The 20,632-nt window shown below is 41.3% G+C and overlaps 1 protein-coding gene across 5 annotated transcripts in view; it reads right to left on the reverse strand.

The window, feature by feature from the left end:
* ARB2A (ARB2 cotranscriptional regulator A) overlaps window positions 1-20,632 on the reverse strand; it is a 386,066-nt gene that overhangs the window by 321,323 nt on the left and 44,111 nt on the right. For all 5 annotated transcript variants that reach the window (XM_084629685.1, XM_084629683.1, XM_084629684.1 and 2 more), the window contains one exon: window positions 5,087-5,152. In XM_084629685.1, coding sequence (XP_084485811.1) covers window positions 5,087-5,152 — 66 coding nt within the window. The remainder of the gene's footprint in view (window positions 1-5,086; window positions 5,153-20,632) is intronic.

Below are 20,632 nucleotides of genomic sequence, written 5' to 3' on the forward strand. Positions count from 1 at the left end.
GGCTCACAAGGCAAATGCAGGGCAGCCTCCATAATATGGCACAGTCTCACCTGCCTTTCTTCATCCAGTGCTTAGTTTCTGCAAATTTGTCAGTGGTCCTTAACGTGACCTTTGCTGAGGCACTTTAGGCAGGTGGAAGAAGGCATACATTTTTTGCAGCTGGCACAAGGTTTAAATCCCAGAGACTGAGGTATACACCTATACCAGATGTCAGCACTCCGTAACAAGAGGGAACTAACACTCCATGAAAATAGTGAAGAAAACCAACAAATGAAGCATATACTAACCTAAGTAACTAATTATGCTAACAAACAGCATCAACTATTTACAGAAGAAAAAACAAAATCTCTGTAAGGGAAGAAAACTTGAAGCAGCAAGCTGACATGCTCCAATTATCCATCACAGGCAGTAGTAAGGAACTGAGAGTGTCTGGGGCCACTCCACCCTTTTTATCACACAGCAGCATAAGGCAGCAGAAGGTGCACGCAGAGCCTCAAAGGGTAACGCTAAAGGAAAAAAAAGTCTCCAACTCTGGTGCACTAGTCGCGCACACACACACACCCCTGAAGTGGAATGGACATGTGTAATCACTTGAAGAGGAAATGTTTTTTTGTTTTGCTTTCTGCTATTGATTCTACATCTGAATACAATACTGCTGCTGAAGATGTAATACAAAAATGTAAAGAATGAGTAACAGACAAAACTGTTATTTGACAACAAAAATAAAGATGAGAGAACTTCAAGTGCAGCCACCCTGAACTTCCAACACACGGATTTTCTACACACTATTGAAATCCTACTGAGAAAAAAAAAGTAACACAGTCCTAAAGTATGTTAGAGAAGTTTAAACATTCTTCCACAAACACCATCAGCCCTCCTAAGGTACTAGTACCCATGCAACATCCCCCATTCCCTTAGCTATATCATTCTCTCAGCTATATGGCCTATAGGAAAGACCCTACAGGGAGGAACCCCACCCAGAGACCGAACCCAACATAGGAGCTACAGAAAGCTGTTCAAGCAGGGACTGAAAGACAGTGATCATGCTAATCTCTGCTTTCTGCAGTTTTCACTCGGCTGATAGCTGTTGCTCTAAACCAGAGGTGGGCAAACTACAGCCCGCGGGACCCTCCTGCCTGGCCCCTGAGCTCCTGGCCTGGGAGGCTAGTCCCCACCCCTCCCCTGACATTCCCCCTCCCCCGCAGCCTCAGCGCACCATACCGCCGGCACAACGCTCTGGGCGGCCGGGCAGCGCCATTGCAGAGCCGCAGCCTGAGCCGGTGCTCTGGGCTGCGCAGCTGTAGCGCCACCAGCCACCGGTGCTCCTGGCAGCACGGTGAGGGAGCAGGGAGGTTGGATAGAGGGCAGGGGAGTTTTGGGGTGTGGTCAGAGGTTGGGGCGGTCAGACAGCAGGGAACAGGAGGGTTGGATGGGGCAGGGGTCGCGGGGGGGGGAGGGGGACAGACAGAGGTGAGGGGTCCAGGGGTGGTAGATAGGGCAGGAGTCCTGTGGGGGGCCTCAGGGAGCGAGAAGCTGGGGGGGTTACATAGGAGGCGGGGGCCAGGCCACGCCTGGCTGTTTGGGGAGAGACAGCCTCCCCTAACTGGCCCTCCATACAATTTTGGAAACCCGATGTGGCCCTCAGGCCAAAAAGTTTGCCCCGCCCCCGCTTTAAACCCTCCCATGCCCCCTCTCGTGATTTCCAACCCTACTCCCATCTTTTGTCTTCCCATCTAGCTCATCTACTGACATAATCCCTTTGAAATAATTTAAATGACAAAGAAAAAGCAGAACTAAAACGATGGTTTTCAGACATTGCATTGTTCACTCAGTTTGTATGTTATATCTTTTCCCCCTACCCTTTGTCTGCCTTCTCTGGTTAGCTACTGTATGCTCTTCAGGGCAGGGACTGTCTTATTGTGTGTTTATACTCGGTCTAGCACAATGGGCCCCATTCTTGGTTGGCCCACAGATGTTAACCATAAATAATAAGCAAATACATACATACAGTTAGAAATACCTCCCCCCCCCCCCCCCGCAAAAGACTTGATTTTCAAAAAGTCAGGTATACAAAAATGAATGTGTGTAATTGTACTACTTATTTGCACATACAACTATTGTCATCACATATTTGCTAAACTGGCTTTTTGAAAATAAGGTAGAGAATGCATTCCATATAACATATAGGATGTACAACATAGACATAGCTGTCTAAGGTGTGGCTGGAAACTTAACTTTTCTTCATGTCTTGACTTTTTATTAAGTTAGCAGAGCAGCCTTAGAATTGCACTAATACAGTTTTTCACTATACACTTGTATTTTACATATTTTAAAAATAATGTTAAAAGAATGTTATTTAGCTTGAAAAATCAAGTAATCAAAAGTTAAGCAACATCAGATCTATGATTGCCAGTGTAACTTTAACTCTGCCCTCTTGTGTGTCCAGCCTGTTCACTAAACGAGGCAGAAGTCCTATAGAAAAATTGCATGTTCTCCTGTAATTGTAGATTTTATCATAACGCAGACACTTGAGGGAACTGAATTGAGATTCCACAGGCAATTGTAAATTTGGAGTTTCCTAATTTTGGAGACCTTGACTTTGTAAAGTAAATATAATATTCTTTGTATGTAAGTTATTTATGTGCAATTTCTTAGGGTGGTTTGTTTTTTTTAATTAAAAAAGAAAAAGGAAAAAAAACTAACTCTAATATGGGCCATACTGTCAACCCACCGTCGTGTATTATCAGGACTTGAACCGTGAACATTCAGCTTCTAGCGGACTGCTCCTTCTAGAGGTCCAGAACTAACAACATAATCTGGCATTAAAAAATGTTATAATGTCGTGTCTGATACATAAGTTTGGAAAGAAAGGTTATATTTGTGCTGGTTTTGGCCTAGTTTGCTTGACATGAGTGTAATGTTGCCTTAATGACCTTGTTATTCAGTAAGTTTGTTTATAACTGCTGCAAAGGACAAAGAGGATATCTTGACCACTGTGCTTAAGTTGAAGGACAAGAGACACACAAAATGTGCTGCCAGTACACAATTAAGGAAAAGGCAAGTAAAAAAAAATAACCACCACAGGAAAGTCCCCAAAAGCTCCTATGCAGAACAAAGGGTCGACGTGACCTGGTCAATTATGTCTGGTTAGTGCATAATCAGTGGTAATAAACTAATTAGCAAAGAGAAAAACAATTTGAAGATGGCATAGATAGCAAAAGTCATGCCAATTGAAGCCTACGCATACGTATTGTATGAGTTGCACAAGGCATATAATACTTAATGGTGATTGGAAGAGAACAAATAAATATGTAATTTGGACATATAAAATTACGTAAAGTGTAAGGGGCAGTTGGAGCACTGTAAGAGCAATCCACGATGACAGGGATACACTCCAGAAGATAACTGGTCACTTTCTTTTTCTGTATTTCTGTCATTTCTTACTATAATAGTAATTGTAATTGCAAGGCATGCTTTTGGTTCAATAATGGTCATGGGGTGAGCCCTGCCCAGTCTGGCTCTCTCTCCCCTCCTTCCCCAGTACTGAAGGAGCTCCTGCTCCATGTGTTGCCCCCACAGGATGGACTGGCTGCTGGTGCCACATGCTGAGACTGGGGATGGTTGCGGGAAGTCTGGCCACTCTCTCAACCCTCCCCGCTTCCTTGTCTGGGAGTTGGGGAGACTACTAGAGTCAGATTCTCCAAGAGTAAGTGGGGTATATATAGAACACCAGTGCTGGGCCAGAAGGTGGTTGTGGGGAGTCTAGCGCACCTCCCTCTCTCTGCCTGGAAGTAGGGGGAGCACCTATTCAATGTGGTGCCCCGAGGTGGGCATGAGTAAAGGGACTATTTGTTCCAAGTGCTGCATCTGGGATCTGCATGGTGCGGGGAGCCCAGTCCAGCTCTCTCCCCAACTCTGACAGTTGTGTGGTGCTCCCAGTAAAGCGTCTTCTGCTCCTGCTGCTGTGTCAGCAGCAAGTCCTAGCCTTTGAATGTTCAGTGATTTTGGCAGGCTACCAACAATTTCCTGAAGCAGTAAGTGAGAGAAGGTAATGGTAATTTTTAACAAATATTTTATATTTCACCCAAATCTAAAGGGAGTCTCATGGGACAAAGAGAGTCACTTCTGTAGTCCAAAAGGATTCCCCATACCGAATATCAAGGGCCTGCTGCAAACAATGGGAATGTATGAAAACTTCTCAAAGCAAAGATCACAAGAACCCTTTATAATGGAAGATGTTAGGGTCACTACTCTATTCCCCTATAATGTGAAAATACATTGTGGTAGGGAGTGTATGTACAGCTATACATCTTTTAATTTGTGGATGGCTGCATTACTCCCAAAAGGTGATTAAACACTTATGTATTGCATACACACATTACTAAAAAAGCTATTATACGAGGGTCTTTAAATGAGTTTTAAAACATTTTATTGGGACTATTTTTTTCCATTCCTCTGCCTGTAAAGTCATAGACTCATAGGCTTTTAAGGCCAGAAAGGACCATCATGATGATCTAGTCTGATCTCCCGCACAAGCTACAGAACCTCACCCACCCACTCCTATAATAGGCCCATAATCTCTGGCTGAGTTACCTACATCCTCAAATCTTGATTTGAAAGCTTCAGGTTACAGAGAATAGACCATTGTTTCCCTGCCTTTAGTTCTCCGAGTCCAACTGCACAGGTCTCAGGGGAACCATAAACATTTTTCAAAATGGTGTAGTTTTGGGTTTGTTTGTTTGTTTTTTAAACCAAAAGTATCACAACTTTAAATTTCTGGTACCTCAGATCCTACCAGAACTAGAAATGTGTAGTAGATCCCAATGAAATATACTCACACCCAAACAAATTAGATATATTACAAAAACAGACAGATATTTTTCTACATATTTCTTTGTGTATGAATGAGCATGCTGCATGTGTATAGAGTGGTCAAGTCAACACCTTGACTGGGCCCTCAGCACAGTTTGTCATATCTGTATCTGACATCTAGATTCCAAACTCCTCAGGGGAGAGACTGTCTCTTTATTCATGCATTTTGTAGCGCCAAAAAATCATCATCATCTTTGAAAAATATTCAACTTACTGGGAGAGTTACTTTTTTCAAGTGGCATTCCTTTTCCAGTAGTTCATAGACATATTTAGTAATGATCTGCAAAAAAGAAAACAGAAGTTAAAGCACTTGTGGAAATTGTTCACCCATTCATAAAAGCCTTAACAAAAGTGGTCTAGTGAAACTGCTTCTCTTTTAAACAGAGCGTTTATCTGCTCTCTGTGTTCTTCCCTAAACAACTAATTACAGAATATACATCTTCATGAAAATGGGTCCTCCCTTCCCCTCAGAATGTGCTACTTTTCAGTACAAAGAAATCCTAACTATACCTGTGACTCTACCACCTGCTGCTGTGTGAATAATTATGTAGCTCAAAACTAAGGATTATGACCAATTAATATATACTCAGGGGTACAAGAAAGGCTCTCTTTTGCAAAGAAATACTTAAAAAGAATTTTTCCATGAGTTGGGTTCCTGAAACCCTCTCCCCTGCAGGTTCAGTTCATGAGATACATGGAGAGGAAATCCTTTAGTCATCCTGAGCACAAGTCGCCTTGCCATTTCTATTCACTGAGCAGGGGAGGGACAGGTCAAAGGTGTTCTAAATAGAGGAAGAGAACTGAACCACACTCCAGCATGGGAGGTGAGGGTGTGTGTGGGTCTGCATTCTCGAAGTAGAAATAAAGCTGAAATTTTAGGCCTGAAACAAAGGGAATAATTTCAAATATCTACCGCCCCCCGCAAAAAAATCCACCTAGTCACCCTAAATATTAAGAGTCTCTTCCTTGCTACCCCAAATTTAACAAAACATGTTCTACCTTCAAAAGCTTGCCTAATATCTAGGGAAAACTATTTTTCACCTTCATATAATAGGGAAATGGAGAACTTTCTATTATCAGTTTTTGAGTTAAATTTGGGGACAAACTAAAATGCTTTTGTACATATGGGACTGTAAAAATGGTTCTGAAATAAGTGCATGTATTTCATTGGCTAAAGAATCAGAGAAAAATGGCAAATTAAAAAGTGTATGGGGGGGAAGGTTCTCAATAGGCTCAAATGGGGCTCACCTCCCCCTTTAAGACTCAGGGAACTACACTTAAATTCTGCAGTTAAAATAAAGGATAAATCCCAAAACATTAACCTAAGAATATCTGGGTGCAAACCCACCTGGTGTTCCTTAGTCCAACCCCTCAAGGCCACAATTACAGCCATCCTAATCCAAAGCATATTAAAACACAACAGAAACATAGTTGTAACAAAGTTCCCAAGTGATGGCATCTTAACAACACACAATGAACTGAGCAGGCAGGAGCCAGGGCATAATAAATTTCCATTTTAATTTTCCAAATGCGCAATTACCAAATAAAGTTTTACTAAAGTCTGAAAGTTTTCATTACATACATGTGAGCAGATGTAGCACACAAACATTTAAAACGAATGTCAATGAATTAAATGTATTGATGAAAGCTAATTAAAAAAAAAACAAAAATGCCATAAAAAAGTCTTTACTAGGATTACATGGATTTTTTGCTACCCTGCTCAAATATATTTATTGATAGAAAAACACTCAAAAAGCTTTACGGTTTTAAAGAAAATCAGTCTCACTAAACATTACCATCTACAGGGAAACTGCATTTGGAGAGGGAACTTAGCTTTAAGCAAGGAGTTGATTTAAGACATGTTTATCCCTAAAGCAGTATGTTAAGAACATGCATACAGTGTAATTTTACCTCCAGGGCCAACCTGTTTATGGTTCACTGAAATCAACTTCAGTATTATGCCAACAGTAAAGCATTTAAGTTCCTACAGTCTCAGGTGCTGATGGCGTACAGACGTTAAAATGAATATAATGATGATATGACCTCAAACATAGGGATTTTATTTTTCACACTAAATCCTGTATCAACCTCCAATGGCTATAAGAACTAAATAATGTATCAAAAAAGCTCAAAGGACATTTTAAAAAACTGCTGTGAAGAAAAGAAAACATATATATGAGATAATATATGGAAAAAAATCTTTTTTCTTTGGCTATTAGTTTTTGTCTATTCTTGTTTGTCCGTCTTATCTGTTTAGACCATCAGCGCTTCAGGGGAGGAACTCTCTCTTATTATGTGTTTCTGGAGAGCCCAGCACAATGAGGCTCTGATTGTGATTGGGGTCTTTAGGACTTTTGTAATATAACAACACAAATCCTAAAAAGACAGGAACGTTAACATAAACCAACTGTATAGATAACAAAAAACATTTAAAGGAATGTATATGTTTAACCAGAAAAAACAGTAATCAAATATATCATGGGCAAGACTATCTGATGAAAGACCAGAAGGGAGGGTAGTACTCTGATCCTTGGTCTGCTCAGCACTGGGCAGGTGTCCCAACATGGATGAGAGCCGACTAATGTCTACTCTAAACTGTGCCAGCTTCCAACAGGCCCTCGGGATCATTTTAGCAACTAGAGATCACTGATAAGCAGTGACACCCCCCTCATGCTACCACAGGGGGTAGGAAGGGTAGAGGATACTTTAGGAGATGCTAGGCAACCTAATAATTCCCTAATAATTATTTAGGAGGAATATTACAATGAGCAGATTTGCTGGCTTTGCAGGTTTTTTGTCAGGAAATCAGCATACACTCCATATTCAGTGGAGAATATGGCTGAAAGTACCTATAATGCTGCTGATCTAACATTATACAGTAGCTGGAACTTTAACTTGGCATTTTTTGACTTCTTGTAATTTCAGGTAGCATGTAATTGTGCAACATAAAATTGACGAGATTTAAAAAAATTTAATTATTTTATTCTTTTCTTCCTTGAAGGTAAAAAGATGAAAAAAAGTCTGTGATTAATAATGTTAGATTTTAAATAGTCTCAATTAGACTTTAAAGGTCACAACTCCTTGTACCAGGAAAGACAAGACACCTGGGATGTGGTTAACTAGGCCACAACTTTGTTAAGGAACACATCAGGGAATTATCCAACAATAACTTATCCAGTGCAGATCATCCATCCTTTGTAATCATCCCACCTGGTGGAGGGCTATCAACCCCCCACGCCATTAACTGTTCCAGGACCACTGCAGAGACGCTGCCATCGTCCGCTCATCTGAGGGTTAAGGCGGGGAGGAGATTGTCTTCCCATTGCATTAGACATGAGCAATACCAACCCTATTTCCCACTTTCCTTCAGTAAAGGCCTTCTAATCCACTTCCATTTCTGGTTTATCAAGGAACTGAACCCCCCTCTTAAACAATTAACTGCACTGGGCACCTGCCAAATTACAAAAAAAAGTGAATGGTTAAACCTTTATATTAAAAGATGTTAAGAATGCAAAGTAGCATACCACTCAAAAGACAGGAATTCCAGAATTAAGAAAGCCCCATTTATGAGACCTTAATTCAGACTCGTGTAAATATATTAATGACATGATCATATACTATTTATGGTATATTACCCCTACTCATTAGGATGGACAGTGAGTGAGACAGACATTCTCTTGTGGATAAGGTGCTAGACTGGGACTCCAAAAAGCTGAATTCTATTCCTGATTTTGCCAGATTTCCTATGTAATGCTGAGCCAGGTATAATGTTTCATAGGCATAAGAGGGCCAGATTAAGGCAGCATGGGGAAATGTAACAAATTTTGGCATACACTAATTGCCGAGATCTTGATTTTGCATCCATAATGTTCTTTTAAGACAGTTACATGGATGTGTTTTCTAAAAGAGTGTTTTCAATTAATTTAAAACATTAAAAAGCTTCTATTAAAAGCATGTTTCATGAAAACTTTTCAGCCCATCGTACTGGAACCAAGTGAACAAAAGATAAATATCTGAACATGGCCAAATCGCACCTGGAGCTGCAGCTAGCAAGAGATGTCAAGAGTAACAAGAAGGGTTTCTTCAGGTATGTTGGCAACAAGAAGAAAGCCAAGGAAAGTGTGGGCCCCTTACTGAATGAGGGAGGCAACCTAGTGACAGAGGATGTGGAAAAAGCTAATGTACTCAATGCTTTTTTTGCCTCTGTCTTCACGAACAAGGTCAGCTCCCAGACTGCTGCGCTGGGCATCACAGCATGGAGAGTAGATGGCCAGCCCTCTGTGGAGAAAGAGGTGGTTAGGGACTATTTAGAAAAGCTGGACATGCACAAGTCCATGGGACCGGACGAGCTGCATCCAAGAATGCTAAAGGAATTGGTGGCTGTGATTGCAGATCCATTGGCCATTATCTTTGAAAACTCGTGGAGAACGGGGGAAGTCCCAGATGACTGGAAAAAGGCTAATGTAGTGCCAATCTTTAAAAAAGGAAGGAGGATCCTGGGAACTACAGGCCAGTCAGCCTCACCTCAGTCCCTGGAAAAATCATGGAGCAGATCCTCAAAGAATCAATCCTGAAGCACTTACATGAGAGGAAAGTGATCAGGAACAGTCAGCATGGATTCACCAAGGGAAGGTCATGCCTGACTAATCTAATCGCCTTCTATGATGAGATTACTGGTTCTGTGGATGAAGGGAAAGCAGTGGATGTATTGTTTCTTCACTTTAGCAAAGCTTTTGACACGGTCTCCCACAGTATTGTCAGCAAGTTAAAGTAGTATGGGCTGGATGAATGCACTATAAGGTGGGTAGAAAGTTGGCTAGATTGTCGGGCTCAACGGGTAGTGATCAATGGCTCCATGTCTAGTTGACAGCCGGTGTCAAGTGGAGTGCCCCAGGAGTCGGTCCTGGGGCCGGTTTTGTTCAATATCTTCATAAGTGATCTGGAGGATGGTGTGGATTGCACTCTCAGCTAATTTGCGGATGATACTAAACTAGGAGGAGTGGTAGATACGCTGGAGGGTAGGGATAGGATACAGAGGGACCTAGACAAATTGGAGAATTGGGCCAAAAGAAATCTGATGAGGTTCAATAAGGATAAGTGCAGGGTCCTGCACTTAGGACGGAAGAACCCAATGCACCGCTACAGACTAGGGACCGAATGGCTAGGCAGCAGTTCTGCGGAAAAGGACCTAGGGGTGACAGTGGATGATAAGCTGGATATGAGTCAACAGTGTGCCCTTTTTGCCAAGAAGGCCAATGGCATTTTGGGATGTATAAGTAGGGGCATAGCGAGCAGATCGAGGGACGTGATCGTCCCCCTCTATTCGACATTGGTGAGGCCTCATCTGGAGTACTGTGTCCAGTTTTGGGCCCCACACTACAAGAAGGATGTGGATAAATTGGAGAGAGTCCAGCGAAGGGCAACAAAAATGATTGGGGTCTGGAACACATGACTTATGAGGAGAGGCTGAAGGAACTGGGATTGTTTAGCCTGCAGAAGAGAAGAATGAGGGGGGATTTGATAGCTGCTTTCAACTACCTGAGAGGTGGTTCCAGAGAGGATGGTTCTAGACTATTCTCAGTGGTAGAAGAGGACAGGACAAGGAGTAATGGTCTCAAGTTGCAGTGGGGGAGGTTTAGGTTGGATATTAGGAAAAACTTTTTCACTAGGAGGGCGGTGAAACACTGGAATGCGTTACCTAGGGAGGTGGTAGAATCTCCTTCCTTAGAAGTTTTTAAGGTCAGGCTTGACAAAGCCCTGGCTGGGATGATTTAAATGGGGATTGGTCCTGCTTTGAGCAGGGGGTTGGACTAGATGACCTCCTGAGGTCCCTTCCAACCCTGATATTCTATGATTCTATGACTAAGGGCCAAATCAGAGAGGTATTTAAGCTTATGAGTAGTCCCACTGAAGTCAACAGAACTATTAACATGTTTAGACATGTCCTTAAGTATTGGAGCCACAATGTAAATTAGGAGAGCAGAAAAATACAAATTAGACTCCACAATATAGTGAAGGTACACTAAGGTTTGAAGAGCATTAAATAATAAAACAATCTGAAAAAAAATGGCAGCCAAAAGTGTGCCCACAAAGTAGAAAGAGCGCTCTGAAAATGGCTCATCTTAAAATAAAAACCCCCGAAATCCTAATTTTTTAAATAATTAAAGTAAATGAATTATCACATACCCAAAGAAAAATTTAACTGATCTGCTGGTGAACTCTTCCATAATACAGATGAGCAAGATACATCACACCTGAATGATTTGTTTTAGAACACCTACATGCTACTCCAGAGAAGCTGTTACAGTATATATACCATGTCAAAAATCCATGCCATGCAATGAAGAGCACTGAGCCTTAATAGCACATCCCCTTGCATTCTTTGACTTACATCCAGTACATTCTGAATTCTGTTCTCAGGTATATTCCCATTTTCAAAACCAACCTCAGCAAGTCTACCCACCAGAAAGTCCAAAAGTCCAGTGCATACGAAAGAAAAAAAATAGGCAAAAAGTAAATACATAAATTAAAAGGCCTGCCCAGCCTTGGGAACACGCCAATGTTTTGTTAAAGAAAATCCACTGCTAAAAATATAAAACATAGGTACTATATGGGGCTAAATGAGGGAAGTGGAAACAGGATACAGAGCCTTTCACCTCTATACCATTTGTTCAAACAATGGGCACAGGTCAGCATCGGAAATCATTACCAATTGATGACTATTCATAGGTCTACATGAAATAAGTTGGCCTTTGTCATGTTCCTTGTGGAAAAGTGTTTACATTACAAAAATAATCCATCATCACTCCATGTCAAGGATGAGGAGTATTGGCTGTTATACGCATTCAGTGGACAGAAGACTTCTGTTTCCAAGGATGTGTAAGGTTATGTTTGGGACTGAAAGGGACCTTGTCAGAACATTAGTTTTATTTTTAAATCAAGCATTCAAAATACATATTTGCAGGGTGGAGAACTCAGTCCGTCAGTCATAATTTTCCTTTAAATAATTTTATTCATGACCAGACTCTAGAGCAGTGGTGGGAAACCTGTGGTCCGTCAGGGTAATCCACTGGCAGGCCACGAGACAGTGTTTACATTGACCATCCGCAGGCATGGTAGCCTGCAGCTCCCAGTGGCCCGGTTCACCATACCCGGCCAATGGGAGTTGTGGGGAGCAGTGCGGGGTGCAGAGACATGATGGCCACCATGTCGTATGGCTCCCATTGGCCAGGAACGGCAAACCGCAGCCACTGGGAGCTGCGGGTGGCCATGCCTGCAGACGGTCAATGTAAACATGGTCTCGCAGCCTGCCAGAGGATTACCCTGATGGGCCGCAGGTTGCCCACCACTGCTCTAACGAGTTGGGCAAATAATAGATACATAAGATTAGAAAGAAAACCTAGCAAATCATTCATACCTATGGTATTTTCCAGATTGTTATTCTTACTTTACTTCTCTACATTTCCATATATAACTTGGGTAACAATACTTTACTTCTGCTAGGTTTGGCAGAAATTGATTTTTGTTTTTGTATATTTGACAAACAACATCAATATTTATTTTTAGGCTTTTTTTTTCAAATTCTATCAATTAAAATTTTCAGTTTGCAAAATTATGGGGGGAGTCATTAAATAAATACTTAATTACAATATATGTTGATATTAAAAAGTTAAAGATTTATAACTGTTAAAACAAAATTGTCAGCATCATATGACAAAATATACAACGCAAATATCCAAAAATCAAACTAATAAATTCTCAAGAAGCATTTTTCTTATTTTGCCTATCTGTACATTTCAATTATTATGGATAGAAATGTATTTATATCAGTTTGTATGTGTCTGGTGAAATCAACGTTTATCAACATTTAGCGATAAAAAATTAATCCTTCCAAGCCTACTTATGGCTCATAAACTGTAATGCAAATTTAATCTCCTAAACAAACATGCAGTGTTTAAAAAAAGGAGGGAAATTACAATTAAAATAAATGCTCAAGAAAGTACTGTTCAAAATATTGAATTGAATATTTCTATCTTTAAAATAATTAATTCAAACATGATTTACTATGCTTTGAGTTGAACTAGATGAAAATTTAAGATTTTTTTTCTGTTAGAGAAAGCATTCAAACTATTAAACTTGAATGATCAAATACACATTCTCATACTGTGAGACCATCACATAATAAAAAAATACTTGTACCTGCCCAACAATATTGTCTTGGCTGATAATTCCACATATATATGAAATCATTACCATTTACCTATAAGTGGACTTTTCTGATAGTAGCATATTCTGCTAGCTGACTCTGTACATGCACAGAAAGAGAATAGTTTTCACTCTCTCCAGGCTTCTCAAATGTTTCCAACTGTCAGTTCTGCCTTGACTTAGTAACTTATAGCTCTAGAGTAATTTAACTCTTAAGTAAATGGATCATTAATGGATCTATGAAGGACACTATTTTCGGGAATTCAAGTTCAACCTCAGGTTTAACTTTCACAACTACAGAGAATTCAAGGCAGAATACGCAGGTTAGGTGTTTTATCTCTAAAGTTTGAAAATAAACAAGTATAAAACCCACTAACAGAAAAACCCATCCAAGTTATGGATTTATTGTTTAACAAGATGTGCGTCCTAACTGAGGATAAGCACTTAAAATAAATAACTGAACAAACAGCTTTTTTAACATATAGAAATCAGCCCACAAATTTTCAATTTGCAGTATTAGGTCAACAACGTTCAGTGAAAAATGCACAATGAATTCCAACTGACTGCCCTGAGGCAAATCTCAAGTGGTAGGATTGACTCAGGGCTTGCTACTGTTGCTGCCATAGCTTTGGTTGAATGAGCTTTATTTTGACCCTTAAGTGACAAACCTGCCAATAAGTAACAATGAAAGATGCAAAGGAACATTCTGACATACTGCTCTTGGACACAGGCTTACCTCAGCACTGATGACAAAAAACAACACAACAAAAAAACCTAAAAGCTGAATGGTCTTTCTAAAGGCTCTGTTCACTGCAAGTTAAAAAAAAAATCAATAGCGTTTTTAAAATCCACAAAAGACCTCACTTGGATTATAGTGTGGCTGGACAATTCATTCGGATGGAATTGACATTACCTCTAAGGGATTTCTTGCTTTTTCTATTGAAAGTAATTCAATTCAAACAACTCATAGATGTGATATTCTAGATTCTGAGTTGACTGATCACAAATAGGATCTCAAGATCTTTTGAGAGAAATTTAAAAAACAAAACAGGGATTTGTAAGGAGTGCAGCATATGCTGTTAATGTGATTTGATCTGATATTTGTTCCATGGTCTTTGCTGACACCTGTTGGCTTAATTTTTGTTTGTGTTTTAAAATCATCTCCTCTTTTAGAGCTTGTTTTCACTACTTGTATAAGTTGACCTAAGTTACGCTACTCCAGTTACTTGAATAACATAGCTGGAGTCGACATAGCTTAGGTCGACTTACCCCGGTGTCTTCACTGAGCTGTGTCAACGGGAGATGCTCTCCTGTCGGCTTACCTTACTCTTCTTGGGGAGCTGGAGGACTCCTGAACTCAGGACACAGAACACGCCCTTTAGCCCCGTCCTCACTACACACTGTCATGGGTGTGAGGCCATGCCACCACCCGAGGCACACTCATATCCACACCCCTCAGGTCTACTAAAAATTCTTTCCCCAGACATGTCTTGAAACCTATGTTTCTGGGGTTTAGATATGGATGGCAAGTGGGTTCTGGCACAACCATATGCGTGGACCCACATCCAGAAACAAGGTAGGTGTAGCTTAAGAATATGTTGCACAAGTCTCTTTTTCCTAGTCTATACAAAGGTGAAAGTCTTGGACTACAATCTTTATCTTACTTTTACTGCACTTCGTATTTTCTTTGTTTTTCATCCTCTAAATCAGTGGTTCTCAAAGCCGGTCCGCCGCTTGTTCAGGGAAAGCCCCGGTGCACTGGACCGGATTGTTTACCTGCCACATCTGCAGGTTCGGCCGATCGCGGCTCTGACTGGCTGCGGTTCGCTGCACCAGGCAATGGGGGCTGCGGGAAGGGCGGCCAGCGCGGCTCTGACTGGCTGCGGTTCGCTGCACCAGGCAATGGGGGCTGCGGGAAGGGCGGCCAGCATGTCCCTTGGCCCATGCCCTTCCCGCAGCCCCCATTGCCTGGTGCAGCGAACCGCAGCCAGTCAGAGCCGCGATCGGCCGAACCTGCAGACATGGCAGGTAAACAAACCGGTCCAGTGCACCGGGGCTTTCCCTAAACAAGCGGTGGACCGGCTTTGAGAACCACTGCTCTAAACTGTTGCAACCAGAACTACACATAGCATTCAAAATGTTGTCATATCAAGGCTATGTAGTGCACCAGCATTACATATTATTAATCTCATATATGCATTCAGGTCAGCATCAACAAGCCCAGCATTTTCTTTGTTGACCTGTGAATTGATATTTAATTTTCTACCATTACAGCTACTTTTTTTTTTAAAATAGATTTGCTTCTACCAGATAGAGAAAAATATAAAATTGGGAGACAGCTAAGTACGCTACACATATATTAATATTAAATCTTATCTCCGTGTAGGAAGCCCACTCTAGTAACTTTTTAGAGTCATTCTGCAGTTTAGGTCAGTTCTCCCACGTGGTTGCTATGTAATTGGTGGCATTCGCCAATTGTGTTATGCTAAAATATTAAATACTATATTTTGGGTCCAAGAACTAATGTAAGTGGTACCCACTTAGAGGTTTTATACTAACCTTTTAGTTCTGTTCTCTGTTTCAGGAACAACATCCAGTCTTAGGTTTTTCTCTAACAACCATCATCATAGTATCAAACCACTGATCTATCCAGTATTCATTTACTCAGTTTCTGGACTTAAACCATCCGCCTTCCAATAACCCAAAGCCGTTGCAAAACAAAACCCATTGCAAAATTCCCTCCCTCAACCTATCCAATCAAACCCAGAGGCAAGATGAGGTCACAGGAGCTGGGAATGACAGGCTCAACATCTCCATTCTAAAAATGACAACAATGACAGAAGCTGTCTGGATAGACCGGGTCCCAGTGGGGGGGGGGGTAGGGGAGGCCTTCCTTCAGCAAGTGGGGGCTGGAATTAGGGGCTAATGTGAAAAGACATTACTGGCAAGAACTCCAGTTGGAAGGAGACTCCTTGAACTCAGCACTCTCACCTTTTCACATTCAAAATTTGCCCTCTTTGCTTTAGCCAGCAGTATTACAGTGGTGATATATAGGTCAATGACTGGGACACGAAGGGCATGTCTAGACAAGGAAAATACCAACTTTATAAATGTGTCTAGCTAACACATTTTAAGAAACTTCTTCCAACACTAGTGTAGAGAAGGTTTAACACTTTAAAAAACCTACAAGGTCTTTGTGACCAACCTTAGATTCCCTTGGTGTTGACTATGACCAGCTAACAAGTTTCTAGAAGTGTCAAACTTTGTCTCAGAAAGAAAAATATGTCACTGTTCTGGAATAAAAGAGTGAAGTGACTAGCCATATGTGCTGCTGTAAACCACAGTAGAAACTGAAGGGACTCCAAATTGAAATTCAGTCAATTTTCAAAAATAGAAGCTTAAAAGAAATATTAGGAATTATACCTTCCCTGAGTTTCTGTGCCAACTTTTCTGTTTTTACTATGACATTTACTTATTTTTAAAAATGTTTTCATTTCTTTGTTGATGTAAGACAGACCCACAATCAAACGTTACACCACTAACATAAAAGGTACCCTACCTACCAGACCTCCAGGTTGCTATGAGGAAAGCAAAAGTTCCCAAACCTCCCCATGGCTGATTCAGTGATGAGGGGAAAAATTCTTTCCCCAAAAGATTATTACAACACTCTTATTACCAACAGCATATCCAGAAACCCAGTTCTAACACTAAACTAAAAAGGAGAGGAGGGAACATTGGTGGAAACAACAACAACAACAGATCATATAGTAGCTTAAATGGATTTGCAGGAGCAATTGGCTTCTACAGCACTTTAACAACCAGCTGTGACGTCGGACTCCATATGCTTTATGCAAAAGGTCTCTTGTAAGGTATCATTACAAAGTTTATAATCTACTGAGTGTGTTCATCCTATTTGCATGTATTATTTCTACGTCTGAATTTAGGAGAATAAGATATAAACTTGTATTACTGATGTAAACATATTAAGTGGAAGCCATTAAGGGTGCTTCAGAATCAATGAACTATAAATGGCTCTGTTTACTTGCAAACCTTCCTGTGTATGTGTGGGCCAGTCCAGGAAGAATGGAGGCTGGGGTCTCACAGGATATGTGACCATGTCACTATACTGGAATCCATCTTAAATCTCATACTCTTCCATTTAGAAGGAGGGGTGGGGACTCAGAGACGCAAAAGATTCCCGCTTTGTACCAAAGCTATAAAAGGGGGTGGGGAACAGGACAAAGGCAACCAGTCATGAGAAAGCCCCTGCATACCACCTGAGATGTCTGCTGGAACTAACAAGGACTGTACCAGGGGAAAGGATTGGGCCCAGAAAGCGTCTAGTCTGTGACAGAAGCTTATTGGAACATCTCTAAGGGTGAGATATTTACCTGTAATCAGTTTCTTAATGTGTTAGGCTTAGACTTGAGTGTTTTTTGCTTTATTTTGCTTGGTGTCTTACTTTGTTCTGTCTGTTATTACTTGAAACCACTTAAATCCTACTTTTTATACTTAATAAAATCACTTTTGTTTATTAATTAACCCAGAGTAAGTGATTAATGCCTGGGGAGCAACAGCTGTGCATATCTCTCTATCAGTGTTATAGAGGGCGGACAATTTACGAGTTTACCCTGTATAAGCTTTATACAGAGTAAAACGGATTTATTTTGGGTTTGGATCCCATTGGGAACTGGGTGCTGGAGCGGTAACTTGCTAAGCTGTTTTTGTTTAAGGTCTGCAGCTTTGGGTGCGTGGCCCAGACTCTGAGCTGCAGCAGGCTAGCGTGCGTGGCTCAACAAGGCAGGGTTCTGGAGTCCCAAGCTGGCAAGGAAAACGGGCTCAGAGGTCATTTCAGCACTCCAGGCAACAGTCCCAAGGAGATCTCTGTGACCGAACCCGCCACACCAGCCAATCAGTCACCGCACAAGAGGAGAGGCACTCCCCTGCCCTCACCCCACACACACAGCTCACACAGATGAGGGGCACACAGCAAGGGAGGTGCTGCAGAAAAGTCCAAGGGATGTGTTTCCCCTAGCCAGCCCAGACTAAGCCCACCACTGCTGAAATGGCAGAGACAGAGAAATGGGAGGAAGCTGAAATTAGTGGTTTGAACTGCTTGAATTTCCTGAGCAGGAAGAGGTTAAAACATGGGGGAGTACAAAAATTAAGCTTCTGTCCCATTTTACAGCAGCCAGAGAACTCATTTTCTCAGGGCACATCTGCCCTTAAAATGCTGCATCAACGCAACTGCACCGATCCAGCTGCATGCTGCAGTGCTTTAATGAAGACATTCTATGCCAACAGTAGAGAGCTCTCCTGTCGGTGTAGTTAATCCACCTCCCCACGAGATGGTAGCTGTGTCGGCGGGAGATCTCCTGCTGACATAGCCCTGTCTACATGGTGCCAGGGGTGGGGGTGTTGGATCATATTAAAGAAGTTCTGTATTAAAATCACAAATGAGTTTGATTCCCCATAGTTTAAATTCCAGTGTATTACTAATTAAGAGGTCTCTTGGTTTTTGGTACTGTCTCTCTCCCTCTATGTGTGAAACTTGCAAGCTGCTAATTGTGTTAGTACATTCTAAGACAGAGTCTGTTCTCAAAGCAATTCTTTGTAACAACAACTACTCACACAGAGAGAGACTCAATGCAATACTCTGTAACAATAGAAACAGCACCCAGAGACTCCCCGCCCTTTTGTTCTATTCATCTTGCTTTGTTACCAATTGTGATTAAAATAGAAACAGAGGATATCTATGGATGGATGCTTGCTGTGGATAATAACTGAATGATCAGGGAGGTGCCAGTCTAAGAATCCAGTGTCCATCGGCTGAAGAAGGCGTCAAGTGGAAATAACCAGAGAACCCCCAGAGGGCAGACTGGAATCCACCCAACAGCCTCAAGAATGGGAGAACCAAAGAACAAGATAACATCTGGCAGCACAGAGCCGTCAGGAATGTGACATCTGCTGATTGATTCAGCAACAGCATGATGAAGCAATTCCCAGAGACTGACATAGGAAGAAATTCCCATAAAAATGGACTCTGGAAAGTAAGAACTTTGGGGTCTGATTCTGCAAACCAACTTCCAGGAGCACCAGATGTGCATCTGACGAGGCCCTGTTCCCTCCTCATGTCCAGGCCACCTGGCCAGTGGCTTGGCATGAGCAACTCTAAGGTTGGTAACCATGATAACAACCTTGCAGAACGTGTGTGTGTGTGTGTGTGTGTGTGTGAGAGAGAATAAATATGAGATTGAATAGAATGTTACAACTATAACTTAACTGCTTACTATGATTCTTTCTGTATTCACAATAAATGTGGTATTTCGTATTTTGCCTTTTCCCCTTTAATAAGATCCTGCTGGTTTTTATTTTATTGGTATAACAGGGGGAGAAGTAGGTCAGTATAACTACTCAGAGGTAGTAGAGGTCACTCAGAGGTGTAGACTTTTCACATCCCTGAACAATGTAGTTGTACTGATATAGGTCTGTAATAAAGACCAGACCTCAGCTTTTCTCCCTTCGAAAACTGCTGGAAGTTTTAAATCAGACCAGAGATAAAGATATAATCAAGACTTCCATAAACTGTGGCTGAACCTAAATACTGTTACAAAGGCCCTCGTTAGAAAGGCAGACTGGACATTCTATGGCAGCATCAGTTAACTAAATTAAATGTAAAAATCAATAATGTTATCAGCAGTTTCCACTGAATTTATCAAAATAAATAACACATTTTATTTTACCATGTGCCTGAGAAGTTCATACTGACAATGTGTAACTGCACTGCAGAAGTTGTCAGAGGAAAGCTGGAGGTTTTGGCAACTAGGTTAAAACAAGCTAAAGCTTTTGGCTTCTAGACAGGTAAGTTTGGAGTTTTGGCAAGCAGGAAGCAATTGATGCTTTTGGCCCAAGGGAAGAGAGGCTTTTCTACTTTCCCTCCCACTTATGGATGGGCAGTAAGGGAACTTAAAAAATCCTTTGGGTGGAGGTAGGAGGGCTTGAACTTTGTTTTCGACCTAACCAACCTGTGACAGTGTCCACCTCCTCCAGTTCCCCATATCCAACAACAGCAAGTACATTAACTGGGTATTTCTGCTTCAGTGACAGCACTGAAGTAGCTGATGTTTACATTTAATTGTCACTGAGTTTGTGTGTTAACACCCCACTGATATGAATGGAGCAGTTCCCACTTCTGAAAACTGCATCAGGCAGATTGCTGATTCAGGAACACAACAGTACAATGATTTACTTTTGGAAGATTATCTGCACAACAAAAAGGAATAGAATGGTCTCTCTTTTTAAATGAAAAGTTAAGATTCTGATGCATAATTCTAAATCAAGGAATGAATTCTACTGTAAATTCCTCAGCCGTGAACAAATTGTGAAATGCACAGGAATATGATCCACTGTACAAAGCAAGTTCCAGGTTCTTGATAATAAACTATAAACTCTGCTACTTAAACTCACCACCATTAACATTAAACAGTAAATTAGATTGCTAAAACAGAAAGGCAATCCTCCAGTGGGCAGATCAGCATATAGAACAACATGCCTG

Source organism: Lepidochelys olivacea (assembly GCF_965140295.1).
Source record: "Lepidochelys olivacea isolate rLepOli2 genome assembly, chromosome: 5".
NCBI classification, from domain to species: domain Eukaryota; kingdom Metazoa; phylum Chordata; order Testudines; family Cheloniidae; genus Lepidochelys; species Lepidochelys olivacea.